This window comes from Camelus ferus, chromosome 26 (assembly GCF_009834535.1).
Source record: "Camelus ferus isolate YT-003-E chromosome 26, BCGSAC_Cfer_1.0, whole genome shotgun sequence".
In the NCBI taxonomy this organism is placed as follows: domain Eukaryota; kingdom Metazoa; phylum Chordata; class Mammalia; order Artiodactyla; family Camelidae; genus Camelus; species Camelus ferus.
The window spans coordinates 4088950-4112490 of NC_045721.1; the positions used below are offsets into that span (position 1 = coordinate 4088950).

Sequence of the window (23541 nt, forward strand, 5' to 3'; positions counted from 1 at the left end):
CCCAAACAATGGCTTGCTCTGTGCAGCTGGGCCGTGCACCTGCTGTCTGCACAGGGCCCTCTGTGCTTCTGTCCTTCCGCACACAGCGATGTCCACACAGACGGGGCTTATAAATACCCTCCGAAGGAGAAGTGAAACCACTGACCAGTTCTCCTTTTCTCTGCTTAGCTGGCGCCCAGCAGCCGAGAGCAGCTGGTACAAACTCACATTCCCCAGTTTAGTGGCTCGACCCGCTCATTATTTTATGGTTGGGAAGCTCTAGGCAAACATCCTGTTTAGAATAAAATGGGACTCAGACTGATCATCGGGGGCTAAATTTACCACCTAGAAACTTCACACAAAGTAAAAGAGAAAGGCCAAGGGGAAGGCAGGCCTACAAGTCCACCATCTACAGAAAAGGACCGTCGGCATCTTCTTGGAAGGAAATTGTTACCTGCACGTAGAAGGTCCTCGAGCTTGTGATTATTTCAAACAGGTTGTCCCTCATTAGGAGATCGCTAGACAGAGAAAGAGAAAGAAAGTTACTGGGCATGCTGGTCACAGGCTGAGGACCCGATGTGCCCGACGTCAGGCACCCATGTCCCCTCCTGTGAAGGGGGGTCCCCAGCTGTCCCTCCTGTGGCCCCGGCCTCGGAAGACATCACAGGGTCTCCTCCAGCTTCCCTTCCTGGAGAGTCTCAGGTAATTTAACCACCCCTGTGGACGCTCCCCTAATGCACACCACCACCAGTTCTAACAAGGCAGAGCTCCTTTGCCTCTAAAACCTCTTGCCTCATCTGTACCACACCCCATACTACCTACACGTGTGTTTTTTAGTGGCTAAGATGTGTCAAGTGCTTTGCGAGAAGTACCGCTTTGAGTGCTTCTACTTTAGGGTCAAGTGGATGGAAATTTTAGTGGCATATATATATGTATGTGTGTACACACACACACACACACACACATAAACATTCACACACAGTTATATGTCCATTATATCTCAATTCTATATAAATATTTATATATACATATTTATTGGAGTTTAATGGACACACAACATTATATTAGTTTTAAGGTGTACAACATGACTCCTTATTTGTATACATTGCAAGTGATCGACGGGAGGGAGGGTATAGCTCAGTGGCAGAGTGCATGCTTAGCATGCAGAAGGTCCTGGGTTCAATCCCCAGTACCTCTATTTAACAAAAAAACAAAAAAAACCTAAAAAGAGATCACTGTCTAGTAAGGTCATTACTACACACAGTTACAATTTTTTTTTTCTTGTGATGGGAACTTTGAAGATTTACTCTCTTAGCGACTTTCAGATACACTCTAGTAATGTTAACTAGAGTCACCGTGCTGGACACTCTGTCCCCAGGACTTATTTATTTTATAACTGGAGGTCTGTACCTTTCGACCTCCTTCACTCATTCCGACCATCCCCCAACCCCCTGCCTCTGACAACCACCAACATGTTCTTAGTGCTTTGTAATGTGTTATTTCATCCAATCTTCACATCAATCCAATGAGGCAATAAGGCTCAGAGAAGTGACGTGACCTGTCTGTGGTGCCGGAGTAAGTAAATGGTGGGGCCAAGATTTGAAGCCAGGTCTAACCCCAGAGTCCCTTAATTACTCCACCACCAGCGGTTTCCCCTAAGGAACCCAACTCTCTCAGTCCCAGAGCCTTTCTCCACCCACACAGCAACTTCATCAGCGTCCTTAAATTCCTGCTCTCACGAGGGGACTGGATGCTAAAGAGGAGAAAGGGCAGGAGGGAGTGGACCACTTTAAGATGCTTCAAATCGGGTGTGAGCTTTGGAAGAGGGATACTGACTTCTGCAAGGAAGGAGGCAAGAAGCAGCAGACGCTCAGCCACCAACCTCAAGTCACCCGAAATTATTTACAGTGTGAAATGCCTGCTCTGTGTATCTGGTCACTGTGGGGAAATACACAGGAGCAAAAAGATCCAATTCCTTCCCCATCAAAGAACATGACAAAGCAAAACTATACAATCAGATGTTGGATGGTGTGTTATCTGCCTAGAGGTGGAAGGATTTTAAGAAAGGGCTGATCCCAGGCAGGGCTGACTTCAGGAATCAGGACTTGGAAGGAAACGGCAGGTGCTTGGCCAGTGACTTGGGCACCCGGACAAAGGAGGAGCCTCAGACTAAAGACCCACATGGAAGGGGATGGATGGCAATCGACGTTCGGACAGACCTGGGACCCAACACGACTCCACTGGGAAAAGCTATTTTAGGAATACGTTTGAAACTTAGTGAGCTTTGTACTCCGACGATAAAACAGACACCCAAAGCCCTCCTCTACCAAGCTCACCACCACCAAGGCAACTGGTACAATGAACGTCACAGAGTGGTGGTCATTTGAAAATCATTTCACTAGCTCTTAGAATCACTTTCTGAGTATCTGAGTGGAGATGGCTCTTCTTTCTGGCTAAAAGAGTCTAACCTTTTAAACTATTCATGCACAGACAGTACAATCATGTAGCCAACTGCAGAGGAGGTAGAAGCAAAACAGGGAGGAAATCCCCAGCCTTTTCACATCTACTTCTCAGGATGCATGTTGCAATTCAATTCAATTCAATTCAACACAGCTCAACTCAACTCAACTCAATTCAATTCAATTCAACAAATGTTAACTGACTATTCAGATGCCCTAAACCCCCACTGACTGCACAGCCTCGGGAACTTCCTTCCCCAGGGGTCTTCAACTCCCTTACTCCTTTCACTGGAGTTCAGCCTGACTCTGGCAAAGTGCAAAGAACTCTTAGGACTGAACCTGATCTGGGTTCGCAGAGCTGCCCCAAGATGTTTATCTAGCTGCACAGGCCTCCAGGGTCAGGAAGCCCTGTGAGGACCCCGTCGTGCCCAAGCTCTCCTCCGCCCACTGTCACCTCTGGAGCCTGGCTTCTGGAACTTCCCTCTGTAGCTCTGTAGCTTTCACGAATTATAAACTGTCCGTGGGAACTTCCCTAATCTTCCACACTCTGCAACTGCCACTGGCAAGACTCAGGACAGTCCCTGCTTCCCTGGGCCGTGCGGCCCCTTGCTGTCATGCGAGACCCTCCCATGCCTTCATGTGACAACAGTCTGCCCGCTGCCAACAGCTTCCCTGGTGATCTGGCTCTGCCCACATAGTCTGTGGGACGGAGATACAACATACTGTCCCAGCAGACTGAGGGCTGAATGAGGATCTGCTCGATGCCCAGATGCCCTGGGGTTTCTGAAGTTGGGTTCTTCAGGCCCCTGTACTCGTGCTGGAGCTGGGAGAGCCCTGGAAGGGGCCCGGGTTCCAAACTCATAAGACGCACCATGGCACTTGAAAGGTAACCATTTCCTCGTGGAAAGAGGAACACATTAAAAATACTTCCCCTTCCTGCCCAACAGCATTGCCGTGAATCACCCTGGTGTTAAGAAGACATTAGGGACTTTGTCAAAAGGAGGAGAGAAACGTCCTAAGTTCAGGGCAGAGGCACCGGCAAAAGAGGGGTCTGCCCAGAAATGGTGAAAAGCAAGAGACTAGGAGCACAGCCCCTTGAGCCCCAGTCTCCTGTGAGATGAGCATCTCCCTCTGATACTGGAGAAGACGCTCTCTCCTTTATTCAGAAAATAGTTTCTCCATCAGAAAACTATTATGGCGGGAGGGTATAGCTCAAGTGGTAGAGCACACGCTTAGCCTGCATGAGGACCTGGGTTCACTCCCCAGTACACCCTCTAAAAATAAATAAGTAAACCTAATTACCCCTCCAAAACAAAATTAAAAAAAAAAAATCTATGACAGACGCTCATGTTCGCAGGAGTTAAACTAAAGGGACAGAAGAGGGATATTTTGCTCAGCTTGGATGCAGAGTGTCAGCTGCAAGATGCCAACAAGAAGACAACGTCCCGCTCTTGGAGGAAGACTCTGGAAGGCAGCCTCAGAAGGGTAGTAACTGAAGAAGGGCACGTGGGGGTTCGGATCACAGAAGAATGTGCAGAGACAATTACCCAGACTTGACCAGACACTCGTGAGTCTTGAGAACATCCTTGAGGAATATGGTCCGCAGTGGTTCTCGGTCCTGCGGGAGAAACGGAGAGAGGGTGACTGAGGCTCTCAGCCCAGACCAAGGGGCCCAAACGCCTCCCTCCTCATGGATGACTGGCCAAAACCAGGTCGCAAGCAAGACAAGGTCTCAGAATAATTGAGGGGGGAAAAAATGTAATACGGTGCTCTGTGGCTCTGACCACCGAGGCAGGGAGGAAGTGAAGGCCACTTTCACGTGGCGGTGAAGATGCCCACACAGGACGGGTGGAGGTAGGACACAGGCACTCTGCAGGCTGCGTGCCCACCTCTCGGCTCAGACACGCACGCGGGGGTGTGAGTCACGCGCCTCTTCCCTCCACGGCCTCCCAGGAGGGCCCCAGGGTGACTACCCACCTGCTCACACTTGAAGTAGCAGATGGTAAAGTCATCGAGCGCAAAGAAGCGCCGTTTCCAGCTCTTCCGCTGAAATAAAGGTAAAAAGCAGGGCTTTAGAAGAGGTCTCAGCAGTGGGGGGGGGGGGGGGTCGCTCAGGGTTGGGGCTATGGCCAGGACTCGTTCCTATTCCGGGAGCTGAAGCTGCGCGTGGGGGGACGGGGGGGAGCGGGGTGGCGGGTGTCCTATTCCAAGCCTCTCCCAGGTTTGGGTGTGGCTGGCTCCATGCTCCTCCGTGCAAACCACCCTCCCCTCTGCCTCGCCCACACTCACGGGCTCCCAGGGTCCCAGGAACCCCCTCCCGCCCGGACACTGACGCTCACCACGTTCCCTTGCTTCACACAGTAGCCGCTCTTAATGAGGGGGGGCCCGGGGGGCACACGGCAGCCCGTCGTGGGGATGTAACTCTGAGACCTTCGGAGGATGGCGTGGGAGCCGGGCTCACTCCCCTCCTGCCCATCCCCACCGTTCTGCGAGGAAACAGGGGCAGGATTAGCGAGCCACACCCCCTGCCCCGCCCCACCCCTCTGGCCAATCATCTCTTGTCTCCCGGCCCACGACGACGACGGCACTCAAATCAGAAATAAACAAGAAAATAAACATTTGCTTTGCTTCCGTCATGCACTGTCCTGGGCGCTCTCACAGAACAAGTACGGGGAGGTTGGGCGGACCCAGGATAAAAGGACAAGATACTGGAGAATGCAAACCGCAAGAGGGGATAAGCACCCCGACGGGAGGAGGGACAGAGGGCCTGTTTCCAGCCGCCCTCGGGCCCCACTTCCTCTGGGGTTTACAAGTGTCAGCCTCCCACGTGTGGTGCAGAGGAGTACCGGCCACAGAGCTTCAGGACGCGGTGGCCTCGAATTTCTGCTCTGCTGTTACTCACGCCCACCCCTGCCCTGGATTTTCTTGACCACTCCATGTGCACTGGCTCCCCCACCCCACCCCTACTCTCCCCTCAGTCCAGTCCTCTTGTCACGTGACTGGCACACCACGGACACCACCAAACCCCACGACCCCCTGGCAGCCCCGGGCCCAGCACCTGGTTGATGGGTGTGTGCACCACCACCCCTCCGATGATCTCAGTCTTGTAGGCCACCTGTGGCTTCTTCTCCAGGGCCGGAGGAACTGCTAGGCTTTTGAGAACTTCAGTCGTCAGGGGCAGGTTCCCAGCTTTGGGTACCTGGAAGAATGACAGCATGGTTAACAGGCTTAGGAAAAGCAGCGACCGCAGCAGGAGGGGGTGTGGGGAGGAAATCTAATGTATCCAGTTACAGTAAGATGTCCTTCTCTCCACTGCCCTTCCGTCCATCCAAACCTGGATGTGATGAAGTCTGCAAGCCAACAAATGTACTAAGCACCTACTGCGAGGCTGCCCGTGTCTGGCTAGAGACCAAAGATAAAACGGCAAACACAGACACACGTCCTGCCCTCACGCCATGTACACGCTGATAGGGGAGAGTGACAAAAATCACAGGGCAAGACTAACAATCAGAGTAATGACAAAGCGTGGCGAGTGCCATGCAGACAATAACCAGGAGCTGAGAGAGACAGCGGCAGCGGAACTACTTGAAATGAGTGGCCGGTGTGGCTGGTGTGGTTGGCGGGGCTGGAGGAGGTCCCTAGGGGAGATGGTAAACAGTAATATGGAGGATAAAAAGGAGGCAGGAATGTAAAGTTGGGAGAAAGCACGCTAGGGAGGAGGTCAGATGTGTGTGGTGTACCGTACAGGAGTTGGGGAGCATGAGTCCTGGGGCCCGACCTGTCACTGAGGGACATAATCATGGTGTTGTCCTGGTCAACAAATGTCAGAGGATATAAATTTTAAAACTTTAGGAGCACAGATAAAAATACAAAAGTATTTTAATTAACAAAATACTCTAAGTAACCTTTTACAAACGGTACTACCACTTACATACGAAGCTCTCTCTGCAGAATGAGTTGTCTTTGCTCCGCTCCTTGGTGGAGTTGGAGCACCACAGCTGATAAAGAATCACAGAAGTCTTAGGGTGAGTTTGAGACCACAAGTTGCAAACTAGTGGCTTAAAGGCAGACTTTGCCCCAACTGTGTTTTATTTGTCCCATCCACTGTGTGTTTCAATCTGCAGTTAAAATCTGGATTATTTCATATATAAATCCTGATTTTCAGCTGTGCTGAAAATTACATACTTCAGTCTTCGAACAGGGAATAGATCCTTCAATTTGCCACAGTCCTGACCATCCTCCCAACCCGAGGCTGTGTGTCAGGTACCATTTATCCTCATTCACGTCACCACTTTTCTTCCTCCTTGTCCATTTCTCATTTATTCTGGAAACGCTGATGAAATCTTTCATCACAAGAGAGGCCCAAAAGCAATCCAGTCATTTGCCCAAAGCCATGATTAACACCTGAACAGAGACCAGACTGTCGGGCCAGAAATCTACCCTCTCCTTTCCTTCTGGCAGGAAAACAACAGCGACTTGATTCATTGCTTTGGGCATCCGTTCAGTTCCAGGCAAAGTACACGTCTGTTTACCAAGTTATCTCTCATCTCAGACCATCTTACCAGATGGGCACTATTTTCTCCATTTCGTAGATGAAGTAAACTAAAGCTCACTAAAACGAAGCAACTGCCTCACTGCTAAGCACCACTGCCTACCTACCTACCTGGTCCACCCTTTCCAATTTCTCTGCATTTGGCTCTGGTGTGATGAAATTCTTTAGGGAAGTGGAGCAGCTATGGGATGGCTAGTGATATCATCACCATGGAACAGCACAACAGCCCCCAAGTGAATTCCTGAAATTCAGCAAAGAAGAGGGGAAGTTCACAGTGGCCAGAAAAGGACTCACGGAAGCTGGGCTGTTGCATTGCCCCTCAACCCTGTCAGCCTACCCCAAGGACCCATTCACACCCCTGCACTGTGGGCTGCCTCTGACCAACCCGGAGCCCATTCACAGCCATTTCCACTTTCGGAGACTCTGAATCAGCCTGTGGAGGACAAACTCCCCAAAACTATGGTCCAGAGCTTGAAAACAAGGTCATCCCCTTGGCTTGTCCACCTCCCAGAGGCCGGATGAAAGGTGGGCACTCTACACACGACACTGTGGAGGGCTCTCTGATGGGGGCAGTCCATGGGGTGGGCCACAGGGAGCCCCTACTTGCAACGTGAAATGATATTTGCAAGGACTTGTCTACAAGGAGTAACCCAACTTGGGAGGGAAGGGAAAGCTGTGATTTACTCTTACGGCTCAATTTTCAATCCTTCTGAAAAAAGGCAGTGAGTTGAATAATGTGTCCCCGCCAAACTGTCCACCCACAACCTCAGAAACATGACTTTATGTGGAAACAGGGTCTTGGCAGATGTCATTAAATTAAGATGAAGTCACACTGGTTTAGGGAGGGCCCTGAGCCCAAGGGCTGATGACCTCATAGGAAGAGGAGAGTCGCACAGACACACAGGCCACACAGCGACGGAGGCAGACGGAGGGATGCAGCCATGGGCAGGGAACACCCAGGCCAGCCGGGGGCCAGTGGGAGCTGGAACGGGCGAGGATGGGGTCTCCCCTTGAGCTTTCAGGGGCAACATGGATGGCCCGGCCAACAGTTTGATTTCAGAGCCCTCAGGACTACGGGAGAATACATGTCTGCTGCTTTAAGTGGCCCACTTTGCTACGACAGCCGTAGCACCCAAACTAGTACTCCAAGAGAACCCAGTTCTCTAATCACCACGTGCCGACCATTATCTTCAATCACGGGGACTCAGTGACCTGGCACTAAATGACCAGTGATCTGTGGGCAGAAAAACCGACCCCTGACCCTGGGCAGGCCACTCGGATCTCTGCGCACTTCCATCTCCTCCTCTATAAATGGAGGGAGTAACACATGTTCCTCCGAGTTAAGGTTTTCACGAGGCTAAAACGAAGCCATGGACGTAAAAGCGGCGTGTAATCTAACATCTTTTGCAACGGCTGCTCGTTTTTCACATTTTTAATGAACTCTTTCAGGGCTTGGAAGTCTGAGGGTCCTGGGTTTGAATCTCAGCTCTGCCATTTACTAACCTCTAGATTTGGGACAAGACTGATTTCCGTTTTCCTCACCTAAAAAATGGGAGTAAAACCACCCGTCTCACAGGAGTGATGAGGAGTGAATGGTACACCACGTGAGAAAGCCTGGCTTGAAACACTGTGTCTTCCATCTCTGCGTCCCCTCAAGATTCTCTGCTTTGCACACAAGGTGCCCTGAGGTAAATATGCACATAATTGGGAAGGAGAGTTCCCCTCCCCTTCCTTCTGTCCCACAGGGACCTCTGGACGGAGGAGTGAGGAGATGAATAAACAGAGCAAAGGGAAGGAAGGGAGATCCTGAGGACATGGAGCCCCTGCAGAGGTGGTGACAGCCCGACAGGCCTCTGGGCACCAGCACGTGCCCTCCCACTCCTGTCACTCATCACTTCTGCTCAGCGGGGCCACGGAAGAGCACAGGGAACCAGCTTTTTGCCGGCAACTCTACACTCAAGGCACTAAAGCAAGGCTGAGAGGCTGCACCGCCTCACACGCTGTGGAGCCCAGCTCACCAGGCAGGAGCAAAGGAGGAAATCCAGGAGGAAACACTGAACGAGAAGAAAGTACCAGACATTGAAAGAAACCCGCCAAGTTGCGGAAGACACAGAAAGGTGAAGACCCAAACGTGAACAAAGAAAATCATCATTCCAGACTCACATACATAAGCACGTGGTTAGCAGACATATGTGGGCTGGCAGCAAACCCCCTGCTCCCCACCCCACCATTTCTTTCCCTTTTCACAGGTTTACCGAGGTTTATCAGAATAACAAGCCAACAAGCAAAACCGCCTCAATGACTGAACGGTACCCTGCTTGGGTGCAGTATCACGGGTACTGGATGGGTGTACAGATTTCTCCTATTAATTTATTCACGGGAACCCTTAGGTATTAGACAGAATAACCTGCCCCAGCAAAGACTGGTTATCCCTGGAAGTCACTAGAATGTAAGCATTTCTGACTGTATGATACAGAAAATCAAACTTTTCAACAAAGCCTCTTTTGTATACCAGAAGTCCGCCTGTGTTATTGGTTCAAGGTCCAGTTTTATCCCAGACATACAGTTTCTCCCTCTTTTTCTTCCTACCCTTCTTTTTCTGTATTTCTAAGAAAAACGAAAGGAGTTCTTCGTCAGCCAAGTCCAGGAAAACGAATCTTCATAGAACTAGCTCAGCGGTGCTTCTGAACGGAAGGCTTTCCCAGGACGGGTGTGTGGATGGCTTGGACGGGTCCCAGGGCCACCTCTTAAAGTCAGAGAGTCTCCCCCGGGCCAGGAAAAGGCCCTGACTTCCCTCCTCATCTGTGTTTCCCGTTACTGTTCCTCGTAGTCAGCAATCCATGTTCCAGTCCCACCAGGTTCTGAATCAGCATCCCAGAATGACCCAGACCACGACCAACCAGGAGCCCTCCCAGGAAGCACCAAGGGGACACTCCACAAACTTCCCCTTGAACTTGATTCAAACTCAAACTCTCAGTTCAACTTGCGGTTAGTCAGCCGAGGTGTAAGAGGGAGGGGACTTGGTGTGGAGTGGGGTCCGGGGAAAGTCCCCGCTGCCATCTGATGGGGAGGGGGTCCTTCCCCACCCAAATGGGCCACCTGCGGGGCAGAGGCCCCGACTCCCTCCACCCGGAAGAAGGCTCATACGTACAGTGATTTTGCTGGCTTGGTTCAGGGCTTCGACCCAGTCCTTCAGATCTTTCTGGTCATTGGCTTGAAGAAAGTATCTCTGTGACAGGGCATTGATGACTGAAAAAGGCACAGGGATGAAAAAAAGGAACCCAGGTTATAAGCTAAGCAACACAAAGACTCCATAAAAAACTAAGGTGCTGGACCCAGCAGGATGGAGAGTGCCCCCCAGAGCGGACGAAAAGATTTCCTTTATCTTTATGAAGTCACTCGTGTGAGTATCTGAGGAGCAGTGGGCTCTCACTTTTAAAAAGTGTGGATTATTCCATTGGCCACAAGAATGCTGCCTAACAACATTAACAGCTTTAACGTGCTGCTGTGCGGTAAGGCCACTGATCCACCATCCATAAGAGACCAGCTTGAACGGCTTTTCAGAGGCACCAGGAGAGTTACAGTTATGGTTAGGATGTGGGTAATTTGGGCCCCAGTGCCCGGTTTCCACTGGCACATCTGACCTGGGTGAGAAGTCTTGTCTGTGGCTGGGAAACGGAACAAAGCTTGCCTGAGATCAAACCTGTGACCCTGACCTCATCGACAACTGGGTCTTTCCTCTGAGCACTCCATGAGGTCAACAATTTACTTCTAGGTTGTTTGTTTTGTTTTGTTTTGTTTTGTTTTTTTAGATCTGCCACCCACAAAATCTGAGGTTCACTTTTGAACTTAGCAACGATGTTTGAATGAAATAGGAGAATGAGCACCAAAAAAGTTCGAATCAACCTGAAGTTGGGAAAGGGGATGTAGCTCAGGGGGCAATTTTACTCTCCTCGCATCAATAAGCCCGAATTGGAACAGGTAGACATCATGGGGGTAGACACAGAATTCATTAGTTCACTCATTCATTCAGCAAATATTTACTGGGCAGCTACTGCGTGCCAAGAACCACACTCTTAAGTGCCGGGGACACGGCAGTGACACAGCAGAGGAACACCCCAGCCTTCGTGGAGCTCACCCTCAGACCCCCTCCAGATGTGCAACAGAGGCTGTTTATTTGCTGAGGCTCGTAGCTCAGACAGCACTGACATGCAGGGGAAGCTGAGCAGATATGATGATTCAATGACTTGCATCTGCCAAGTGGCTCCGCTTCCTGTGTCACCCCCAACTGCCACTCATTTGGCAACAGTGAGACCCGAGACAGAATTCTCCTCCTTTTCTACCATCCCCCAACTCCCTGGATCACCACCTTTCCTGAGCACACTGCTCAGAGTCGAGGATTCCTAAAAACTTTGAAAGGATCTTGCACCCTGCCCTGTGGAGCCAGGAACACTGAAACGTGACTGTTCCCTGGAAGGACCTCTGCCTTATGTTACTGACAATCTTTGCAGTGAGACCGAGGGAAGGAGTATCACTTGAGGCCCAGGGACGTGGCTGGGACTGAAGTCACTCATACACACAGGGTATAAGTCACATGTGATCACAGGACCGACTCCACGCAAAGGAGGAAGTAGCTGTAAGGCTGTTCAGAAAACCTGCCCTCTGGTTCAGTACTTACCGAAGCAAAACGGAGTTTTGGGTTTCTGCTTTGGGGTAGCTATGCTCACCTAAATCAAATAAAAAATTAAAGAAACATGAATACGTTTCTAACAGTGCTGCAAAGTCCTTTTTCCCCCCAAATTTTTTAAATTGGGAAATGTTATACAAAAAGAGTATGTAAAATACATGGGAACGTTTTAAAGACTATACTTAAGTGGAAACCCTGTACTCACCACCTAGATTAAGAAATAGGCCATTATCAGTCCTATTTCTTAGAAGCCCTTGTGTGCCCCTCCCAGACAGAATCCCGTCTCCGCCCCTTGAAGATAACCAATATCTTCACGTCTGTGTTTATCTTGATCTTTGCAAAAATATATAAAAGCCACAGAGTCCTGATAAAATTCTCTTTGTTCTGTTTGTTTGTTTGTATTCTTTAACCCTTTTTTTTTTTACTATTTAACTTTTATTCTTCTTTATTTTTTAATGGAAAGATTAGGGATTGAACCCAGGACCTCAGGTCGCTAAGCATGCGATCTACCACTGAGCTATACTCTACCCCAGAATTCTCTTTGGACCACAAAACTGTACCGGCACCCCTCACACCAGCAAGATTTCCACTCCTCTCCCAAAGACCAGACCCTCCCTAAACGGTTCTGCAAATTGTAGGTAAAATTGCCACAAATACATAGATTCCAATCGGAGCTCACAGAAAAGTAAGGCAGCCTGTCACTCACTCACTGGGACACGTGACCGATTTCCCTTCTGTCTACCCTGACGGCTTAACCGTGAAAATAGTTGCTTTCCACCTCCCCAGAGAGAAGCAGGTAGAATCAGAGACAGACCCGAGGTGAAGGGAAGGCACAAGAAAGCCGAAGTATTTCCTGCTTTTCCAAGTCTGCCTCTTGCATGTACATTCCTTTGTGCACATGTGAGCCACACTCAGGTTCAAATGCACTGATCGGAGAAAGGACAGCATACGGAACTGGGTGACTGCCCGTGATGGACTGAGTCCCCCCAGAGCTGGCCTCCACCCCAGTACCTGTGGTTTCTAAGGCGGCAGCCCCCTTGCTCCGGAAACTAGGGCAGGAACCACTATTCACATGTTCTCATAATCCTCCGTGGACACGAGCCCCTCGTTTCCAGCCAAGGGCACTCTCCTACTCGCTCTCACCCAGGGCTCCTGGAGTGCTTCTTGCTAATTTTACAGGAGGCAAATTAGAAGTCAGGAGCTAAAGAAAACTTGAGTCTAAATTAAGGTCTTGAGGGTTGGGGAGGTGAATAGCTCAGTGGTAGAGTGCATGCTTAGCATGCACAAGGTCCTGGGTTCAATCCCCAGTCCCTCCCCTTTACAAACAAACAAACAAACCTAATTACCCACCCCCACAAAAAATTTTAAAAATAAAAAGAAATTAAGGTCTCTTCGTGGCTCACGGTTACTCGGGGCCTGACTGACCCACCCGTCTGTCTGCAGTCTCCCTCTTGGCTCTAAGTTCTTTCTAAAGACCTGCCCAGATTCCTTAACAACCAAAATTAATACTGCCCGAAATACTTAAGACAGGAACCGAGGTGGCAGCCTATAAAATATAAAAGATCAAAGGAAGCACGGCCTGGGCTTTGGTGCCGGAGGCATCCCCAGGTTGTCTGACCCCCATTTCCTGTTTTCCCAAACAGGGATAAGAAATCGTGTTCTCAAGGGGCTATGGCGACAGTTCAACGTGACAGTGCGAGTGAGGCACTTGACCCATCCTGTCATACAGAAGCTCCTCAGTCAAAGAGGAACTGAACAGTCATTTAAACCCACCCCCTACATATCAATACAGGTGGTGCCATGCTCAGCACTATAGGCAAAAGGCCAAGGGCTTTGTGAGGTGCTCAGGAGCCCAAAATAAAGGTACAAGAGCTGGCCTCCAACCCACAAAATGAACATGGCATACTTGACTTTAATAAATATTTAATTACAAATCTGTATAACACTCCATCTCGCTGAGAAGTATTTAAGTAAATGCCTACAAGATGTCACGTTAAGTCAACGTCATCAACGTTCCAATTAAACGTTCGCCAATATTGCATTACATTCAAAAATACTTTAGTTGCTTCAATGTTCTTGGTTCACGAGAATCCTCGGATGTATAAGAGGATTGCTGTGAAATGAAGCTCATCATAAATTAAATGAGTTACAGCCAAATGATGCCCAAAGTAAAACGATTAAAATCCTTTTGGGGCAGGGGGAGGGTCCAGCTCAGTGGTGGAGTGCCTGCTTATTTAGCATGCACAAGGTCCTGGGTTCAATCCCCAGTACCTCGGTTAAAAAAAAAAAATACATAAAAAAATAAAAATAAATAAATAAAACTAATTACGTCCCCCGAATTAAAAAAAACTTAAAATCCTTTCAAATATTTTACAGCCAGACAATTATAGTCAATGAGGGATGTGGGTGCATTTTGATATGTTTACCATGATGTGAGGTGCAGGCCATGGGGCCTGGGAAAGTCTTTAGTTAGTCCCCCAAAACATGAAGATTTACGCAGTGGTGAGCACCGTATCCTGAGTTCAGACGCAGACAGTGCAAATTCCATCAGGTCTTCAGCACTCCCAGGAACCGCGCGCTAGAGCCCCACGACATCAGAGTGCCGACCGCCGTGCTATCTTGTTTTTCTGGGTTTCAGAGCCCAGAATTCAATGTGAACCAGGGTGTGTGCCTTCATCCTGTTTGCCTCTGATGTTCTGATCTGTCAGTGACCCGTGTGCTTCCTCTGTCCCTCAGGATCCGTGTCCCTGTGGGTCCTTGAGCCCACAACTCCTGTGTGTCCTGCTCCTGGTTCCCGTGTGACCCTGACAGTCGCAGAACCGCCCCGGCCCCCCTGGCCCTCAGAACCCACCTGTCTCACGGCCCCCCTTCTACTTCTGGCTTTCAAAGGGCACTGAAATGGCTGGGGGCCTCGAGACCGTCCCTGGCTTATGTTAGGACACTTGACCTTTCATCGTCAACTGGAGAGAGCACCCAAACGGACACCTTCACCCTGGCTGGGTGACAAACGGTCCCCTCTGACCACAACTCGTTACCAGCTTCCACAGTGAGAACGCTACCCACGTGCTTATTACGGGAACTGAAGCTTTCAGACAGGTTGCCTGGTTTTTCATTCGTTTTTATAGGTTCACCCAGTTTTCAGTTGAGGGTATGCGTGATTCCTTGTTTATAATTTGCCTCATGCCTCACGGTGACCATGGAAGGATTTTTTGCAAAGTAGTTCCTTGCTGAAATAACAGGACTTCAGCTCTAGTTCAGCCCTGATAGGCTGTTTAGCAGGGGTGAGACCCTCAATGTCTCTGATCAGGTTCCTGATTGGCAAAACCAGAGTGGAATGATCGTTCTTCTTAGAGCCTCAGAATGACAAGAGAATGAAGTATCTAGCGGTCGTTGTGCCCTCAAAGAGAAGGGCCCAGTTCGGGGGGTCTCACTTACTACGGAGGGGTATACCTCTGGCCTCCCCCTGACATCCTGGTGGTGGCAGGGCAGAACCTGTCCCCCGGGAGGCATAACTAAGTCCACTCCCCCATACCCCCACCGCACGGTGATGCCCAGGCCAGGCCACGCAGCCCCCTACACATGTTGTGAAGGAACAGAGGCTCTTAAGGAAGCAGTGTGGCTGACAGGCTGACTCTGGCCACAGTTCAGTGGCTGCACAATGGTGGCTGGCTGGTGGGTCCTTGGCTGAGGCAGCAGTGAGGATGTGAGGGAGGGACAGGGCACCGGTCACCCGCAGAGTGACGCAGATGAGGCCGCCCCGCAGCTCGACAGACTCTCGGGAACTTGCTCTTATCAGATCAAACGCAGACCACAGGAGCAGCAAAGTCATGGGGCGGCGGGGCACGGCTGGCCCGCCCCACCCTGTCTGCCCTCGGCCGGAAGTGGAGCTGGGGCCCCTCTGCCTGAAGCAGCAGCATCAGACCAAGGCCTCGGAGCCCTGGTGCAGCTCTGCCTCCGTGTCCAGAGTGACCCTGCCCTGCAAGGCGGCTTCAAGAGAGAGGGGAGCATCACTTACACAGAACGATGCGCAGGGGTTCTAAGTCAGGGTCTCTGGGCCAGCTTCGTGGGGTCAATGAGCCCTGAAGTTACAGGCAAAACTAGGGTGTGTACACACATATGTAATTTACCTGGGAAATGGGTCCACATTTTTCATCAGACTTTCCAAAGGATCCTTGAACCCTCCCCCGAAAGTCAGGAACACTGTTCTAGGGCAATCTTCATTGTAGGTAAAGTAGTGGGTCGGGGAAGCCCAGAGAAAATGGGACACACGCTGGAGGCAGGACAGTGGGGCTGGCTGTGTGGACAAGGGTAGGTGGGCGGCTAGCTTGGTTCTGCTGCCATCAAGGGCCTGTGTGACATCAAGTCGAGAACCTTCATCTCTGCTGGCCCCTCTGAAGTACCCCATCATCCCCCACACTAGTGCTCAAGAAAGCACACCCCTGAACAGAGAGGCCACACACACCCAACCCCCAGCCAAGCTGACACTGAGCTGACACTCGGGGAGGCACAAATCTAGAGGTTAACAAAAAAAACCCCAGAATGCTGAATTTGATCCCAGCACCGGCTAAAGTATTTTTCTGGGAAAACTCCGCTTTCTGGCATTGGACCAGGCAGCAGGCGAAGATGCTTTGCTCAGAGAAGCCTGACCAGGGGGCAGCTGCGGGTTTTGCAAAACCCACCCAGGCCTGCCTCTTCCATCCGCGAAGGGCAAAGGGCAGGTCCATCCTTGCTAAGGGAAGCTGCTTCCAAAGCTGGGAATTTCAAAAACCCTCATCGGAGCTGTATTTATAAATCACTCTCCAACAGGAGCGTTTGCAGTTTCATTAATATTGAGGTTCTCGGCTCCCCTCTCTCTGAATTCTCTTTCTCCGAATCTTGTGAGGAGCTCAGAGCAAGCGGGGAAGAAAGAAGGGCCAGCCGGGCACACGTTCTTACCACAAACTGCCTGCTTTCAAAGGCCCTTCCCTGCGCCCCCCAGGTCCTCCCCTCCCTCCCTAAGGCGCTCAGATGTGGCCCTGCACCTTTCGCCTTTGCTCCTGCTGCCCCTGCCGCCGCCTCCACCTCCAACCAGCAGAGACGGCTGCTCAAGGACCCCCAGGGCCTGCTGCAGCCACTCAGACCAGGGTCTCAACACCCCCGAGGGTGGGAGAAGGTGGCCGAGGAAGCAGAGGTCCCCAAGAGGCCCAAAGTGACGGGGCGGGGGAGAGCAGGCCTTCCAGAACCTCGTTGCTGGCTGGGCGCCACCTGGCTCTCCTCGCTGGACAAAGAGTTCCTCATTCTGGCAAAGCTCTACCTCCCCAGCTTTTTTTTTTCTTTTTTATCATGGCTGCATCACAGGTCAGCACTGGTGCCTGCTCCAGGGAGGGGCTGCTGAAAAAAGCTGAATTCAGCAGCTCCGGGTGGGGCTCCATCAACCAGCTCCAGCCCCCACCCAGGTCTCAGCACCTCGAGGGGCTGCTCTCGCCCTGTCTGCGCAAACTGGACAAGGGCATGGCCTGTCGGCAGGCCCGCCAGACCCTCCAGCAGTTATCTGGCTGTGGAATGGCTTCCTGGCACATCTGAGTACCTCCTGGGGCAGCCTGAACCTTCCCTCCACAGAGATCCCGTCCAGTGATGGATAAAATCCCAGTGCGGCCCCAACTCTTCCTGAGCTACGCCAGCTGAACCACACCCTTTGGGAGAATCGTTTACATTCACCAGGCTTTCTGTTGTGGTGTTTGTGTTCCTTTTTATCCCAAATACAAAAAAGACCACATCCTGCTCCTCCCCCCACCCCCTCCCTCCTTGGCGGGAGCCAGTAGCGTCACTGACAGAGGGGTCCAGCCGCCCTCCGAGAACCTGCTGACCACAGTCCCCCCCACCCCGCCGCCCCAGCCAGCAGCAGGGGTTCCAGGCAACCATGACTGCCCCGCAACCTCCCCAGTGCCAACGCCAGAGGAGGTGACACTTCCTCTAGTTCAGATACTAAACCTACTTACAGACCACGAATTCCCAGAGCTCCAGGCCAACATTACCTTCGAGATGTAGGTCAGCTGCAAAGATCCGACGGCTCCTGCCCCAACTGCCAGGTTCTGAAAGACATGTGTTTGTTTTTCGTGTTAAGAAGGATGCTGTGCAAAGGCCACAGAATCAGCACTAGGAGAGAGAAGACCTGTGTTGCCACTGACTGGCTCTGCAACCTTGAGCAAGGCACGTTCCTATTTAGCTCACCTTCCTCGTCTGTAAAACACTGATCACGGTTTTGGGTACAAGGACATCAATATTTCCCTTGGCCTCATTTGTCACAGAGAGGTATTCTAGCACAGGGGTTAAAAGTGTGGGCGCCACCACTGGACTGTGAATAAATTCCTTAACCAATAAGCCTCAGTTTTTTCCCTTCTGTAAAAACAGGCATGACAAGTGTCTGCCTACCAGGCAGGTAGTTAAGGATGAGTTAATACATTTAAGACCCCTCAGCGGGGGAGGGTATAGCTTAAATGGTAGAGTACATGCTTAGCATGCACGAGGTCCTGGGTTCAATCCCCAGTACCTCCTCTAAAAATAAATGAATGAATAAATCTAATTACCTGCCCCCTCAAAAACAAACAAACAAACAAAATTTTTAAAGACCCCTCAGAATCGTCCCTGGTATGTACACGAGTCTCAGCAAGGGTTAGCCATTAAGATTTTTTTTTCAGTCCTGACTGCTCTGATCTCTTTGCTGGCTTGGTCCTGTTTTATGCCACTCCAAATCCTTTTCTCAATAAACAGGGTACAGATTCACACAGTACAGAAAAACAAAAAGGAAAAATACAGCTGTGCAGTCTATTTCACAGGACTGTTACGAGTATTCCAAATGGAATGATGTCCAAACACTATAAAACACTAAGTAAATGCACTATTAACACAGCCAGAAACTCACAGGCACCTTGTCTGGCAATATTTTGCCGTGACACAACCTCTTTGGCTTTCTAATGTCTCCACTGTCAGAAGTGAGGCGGTGAAGACAGGAGGATGGTATCAAACCAAGGAAGTGGCCAGGATGAGAAATCACAGCCGTGGAGTTTCTCACTGACACCTTGGAAAATTCACTCCCCCAAGGACCAGCTCCTGGTAACCTCTTAAACTTGCCATAAGCCTCAAAGAATAACCTTGAAGCCCCCACTACCTGGGGTCACCTCAAAGCAATGAACAAGAGACAAATCTGGGGTAATGGGGATTTAGTAAGTATCCTAAAGGGTTACCAGCGAACTGACCTGTCCCTCCAGGGGACTGCCCTAAGAAGCACCTTAGATGGTGGAGAAGAGCCCTTCTGGGCCCAGCCACCTAAACTCACATGCATCAGCAAAGGAGAGGGTGAAGTTTCCTAGTCACAAGAAAAGGGACGGGGATAAACCAGGACAAAAGGATTCTGATAGCCCTAGAAATTTAGGGAGAGAGAGATCTATGAAGGACACCTCCCCCCTTAGGCCATAAACCTAAAAGTTTTGACAAGTAGCTGAATTAGCATTTCCAGTAAAGATTATCGGATTGACCTATTTTTTTCCACTACATAGTGGCTGCATTCGTTTTCAGAAAACCTCTACTGGGGAAAGAGAGAGAGGGCTTGTACCCCTAAATCAGAGTCCAGAAAGGAGCCACAGCACCCCAAAAGGCCAGTGAGCGGCTGACACGGCCCCGGAGGAGCCTGTGAACCACCACAGGCAGACAGCTCTGCTCAGAGGGATGCTGTCCATGGCCGGCCTGCATCGCCCACAGGAACACACGGAGCAGGGGCACCTGGTCCGCCCCTAGCCTCCTGTTTCACACTTGAGGAAAGTGACTCGTGCGTAAGGGGTTTTGCCCAAGGCCACACAATTGAGCCTGAACTGGAGCTCAGGTCTCCTGACTCCCACCTGATGCCCCAGAAGCAGCGCAGTGTCATTTTAAACGCCTGAGCTGCTGGAATTCCAGCTGTGACATTACCGCCCGGGGACTGCAGGCGAGTTTCTTAACCTATAAAGGGGGGCTCCTCAGCCCTGCCTCATAGGCTCGTTGTGAGGGTTACGTAAGACGAACCAGCACGAGCCCCCGCGCAGGGCCGGACCCCTCCCGGACCCACAACACTAATTACACACTGCGGACGCCAAGTCTCGGGGCCGCTCTTACGCAACTCACTCTGCTCACCCCGAGCCACAGCCCAGAGGTCCCCAGAGCCCCGTCTCCAGTTATGAGCGATGAAGTGGGATCTGAGGAGCCGTTCGGTCCCTAACCCTCACGCAGTGCCAGAGGTGAGCGGATCCCACTTCGACCCCTGCATCCCCTCCGCCCTCCAGAGGACCGCTCCACCCTCAGCCCCTGCCACCCGGGCTCTCCCACTTCGGAAACAAAGACACAGCCGTTCACCAAGCCCTGCCACCTGGGGGTGTCCCCACTCCCTTCCCCACAGCCTGCCCACTGCCCGCCTGCTCCTAGGCCCACATGCATGACACATGTCTGAAAAGGCGGTTTCCCCCCACCTTCCTCCCCACCCGGGGGGAAATGAGTGACAGGAGGAAACAGCCAAGGTTTGAGCCAGAGTGATGGCTCAGTGTCCACGGTGACTGCTGGACCCAGGAGATGACCGGTGACAGCTGGCTGCCAGGGCAACAGCCCCAGGAAGACACTCCCCGGTTCAGGAAGAGCGTGCCGACTACCTGTGCTGAGGGTCTCAGCAGCCAGATGTCATCGGCACCTGGGGAGGGCCCGGCGTCAGAGCCCACACCAGCCGCCCCTCCCAACCCTGGCCCCAGCCTGGCTCTTCCAGGGAAAGGACCAGAGGCCCTGCCTTCACGAGGCCTTGGCCATGACTGCCGCCTGCCCTGATCGCCCTCTCTCTGAATTCGTGTGTACATCACCCCTCTCCAGCTTCGCTGCACATCAGCCTCTTCTGGTGAGCTTGTTTTAAAAAGGCCCAGACTCAAGCCTCACCCAAAACACATGGAATCAGACTCAAGTGGAATGTGGTCAGAACATGCCCATTTTTAAATGCTCCTCCGTGGTCTCGAATAGGCCCAAGTTTGAGAACCACCGGTCTCCAGGAGAAAATCTCACCCTGGAGTCTGCACTGGACTATGTCCTACTGTGAGTTTGTCTCTTCTTCCTCAGTTTTAAGCACACTGAGGACATGAGTAGAATCTTATTCCTCTACCCGGCAGACTCCTCGATTTTTAAATGAAAACACTGCTTACGTGGTGGTGAAGTTTCCAAACCAGCCCATGAGAGCCGGCTACACTCAGATGGTACTGAAGACCAGGACAGCTTCTCGCCACCACGGGCAAACGTTTTTTTCCAGAAGTCATGTTCATGTTTGAGCTTGGGTGTCACCTCAGTCTGCAGTTCCCTTGTCCCGGGTGCAGAAGGCATGACAGACTGAGTCCCATCAGGGAGGGAGTTGAGGACCAGACTAGGGAGAAGGCCAGGGAGCATCTGAGCAGGTGGGGAGCATCTGAGCAGGTGGGGAGCATCTGAGCAGGTGGGAAGCGGAGACAGAGGCTGTGGGGGAGGCTCCTCGTGTGAATCACCTGGGAGGATTTTTATACAAACTAATGCCCAAGCTTCATCCCAAGTGACAAGGGGTAGGACCCAGGCACCTGTATATTTTTAAAGGTCGCAAGTGAATCCACTGGGCCGCCAGGTCTGAGACTCACTGCTGCAGACACTGGCAACAGCTGGTGAGACAAAGGGCCACACCCAGCTGCGGCCCAGTGTGGCACCAGCACTCAGGGAAGAGGAGCAGGGCAGTCGTGGGTGGCAGATGGGGGAGAGGAGAGCCCAGCCTACACTGGGTGTCTCTCCCCCAGGGGCAGCCTGTACAATTCTGGGGCTTCTAAACTTTCTGGAACAGTGTAGGGGGCAGGGCACGTTCCTGTGAAATGACAGATGGTTTTAGGAAGACGCTGCCAACCCCTGCTTTCTGTTCAAGGGTTCTTCTGCCACCCAGGGCCTCAGAGGAGCTCCCACTCCCCCTGAGCAGGGACCCCAGGGGTGATTCTGTCCCATCACCAAGGAAGGAGCCGAGGACCCCCAGAGACGTGACACACTTCCTAGGGGAAGCCTTTTTTCTAGAAGCAACACGATTTCCTGGTGAAAGAGAAACAATTCCCCACCAGCAAGCAAGAACCACAAAAACACAGAAATGACCAGAAGATCCGTCCACAGAGCCTAAGTTCACGGAACATCGGCACTAGAAGGTTCTGTGGATGCCTGGTCATTCACCACGGGGCCTCTCGGCCTCACTCTCCAGGGGCCGACAGACAGACCTCACAACTCCAGCATCCACCTGGGAGGCTGCACGGAGGGAGGAAACTGACACACACACCAGGGCTGCTGCTGCGGCCCCCCGTCGCTTAATCCTAACCCGGCTTCACGGACATGAAGTCTTCCACAAACACGGGTGAAGCGAAGCAGGTGAAGCAAGCTGCCCAAGGTCACGGAGGTACAGGCTAGTCAGGCCAGGATTCGAACCCAACCCTTCCCGATTCTCACATCGCAGGCACTTCCTCTCTACACCAGGCCTCCTCCCATGAGACAGTCCTTTAACTCCACCAGGACCTGCTCATTATCTGAGAGCTCATTACCAATGAAAGGTAAAGACGAGAGCAGGGCCAGCTGGGTGACACCAAGAGGCCCCACAGAGCTGCCCGAACTGGGCAGGGCAGGAGCTAGTCAAACTGGCTTGTGGGTGCCAAACTCCAAAAGATTCAGGGAGCGAAGCGGGAGAAGGGGGATGCTGGGGCCTCTTACCTTCTCCCACGTCCCTCCCAGGCGCCTGGCCGGCAGCAAGGCGCACCACGGGCAGCCAAGACCAGCCGGCTGGTGACCCAGGGTAGGGGGAGGAGTGGGTGGGTCCAGCCACCACGGCTGCCCCCGAGGTGAACCCACAACTCAAACCACCACCAGCCAAGGCCAGACACAGACTCTCGGAAAAGAAAGGCTTGCTCAGCAGAGCAGTGTGATGGGAACGGAGGAAGGGGAGAGCCTGACTCCCTCTGCCCACTGCCCAGCCTTCGCCCCGGCATGAGAGACCAACCCAAAGGAAAGCAAGCAAGCTATTCCCAGGCCCTGGACGGCCGCACCGCGGCTTCACCTGCTGCTCCGATCCCAGCACACCTCCACCAGCTGGGGCTCCACTTGCTGATCCAACTCGAGGACAGACCCGAGGCTCCTCTCCCCATCCTCCAGGTCAAAATAGCATTTAATCTTTCCCTTCAAGAAAAGTCAATCCTATCCTATACACAGAATAGATAAACAACAAGGTCCACAGGGAATCATATTCGATATCTTTTTTTTTGTATATGTATTTTTTTATTGAAGTGTAGTCAGTTTACAATGTTGTGTCAATTTCTGGTGTACATCACAATGCTTCAGTCATACATGAACATACATATATTCATTTTCACATTCTTTTTCACCATGAGTTACTACTATATTAAATACAGTTCCTTGAGCTATACAGTAAGACCTTGTTTATCTAGTTTATGTATATTAGTTTCTGCAAATTTTGAACTCCCATTTTGTCCCTCCCCACCGGCTTCCCCTCAGTATCTCGTAATACCTACAATGGAAAAGAGTATGAAAAAGATTATCTATATACATATGTGTAACTGAATCACTTTGTGGGACACCAGAAACTAATGCAACATTGCAAATCAACTATACTTCCATTTAAAAACAGCCAATCCCATGACATAAACGGCTGTGCTGGTGCGATGCTTTCATCCTCGGATCTGAGAGTGTCTCTCGCTGACACACCAGCACCTGTTCAGCCAGGATGGACTTCATGACGTGTCAGCCTCTTGGTCCCATTCCCCAGCTCCTTGCTTCCCTCTTTCAGTCCTAGTGATAATGACCTAAAGACACCGGGC

At 51.4% G+C, this 23541-nt stretch overlaps 1 protein-coding gene across 4 annotated transcripts in view; it reads right to left on the reverse strand.

Moving 5' to 3' along the window:
- Positions 1–23541, reverse strand: part of PLEKHA2 (pleckstrin homology domain containing A2) — a 51951-nt gene that overhangs the window by 12001 nt on the left and 16409 nt on the right. For all 4 annotated transcript variants that reach the window (XM_032468684.1, XM_032468683.1, XM_032468681.1 and 1 more), the window contains 8 exons: positions 17692–17748; positions 11669–11717; positions 10142–10239; positions 5497–5637; positions 4778–4924; positions 4416–4484; positions 3986–4056; positions 434–497 (listed from right to left, as the gene is read on the reverse strand). In XM_032468684.1, the coding sequence (XP_032324575.1) occupies positions 434–497; positions 3986–4056; positions 4416–4484; positions 4778–4924; positions 5497–5637; positions 10142–10239; positions 11669–11717; positions 17692–17748 (696 nt within the window). The remainder of the gene's footprint in view (positions 1–433; positions 498–3985; positions 4057–4415; positions 4485–4777; positions 4925–5496; positions 5638–10141; positions 10240–11668; positions 11718–17691; positions 17749–23541) is intronic.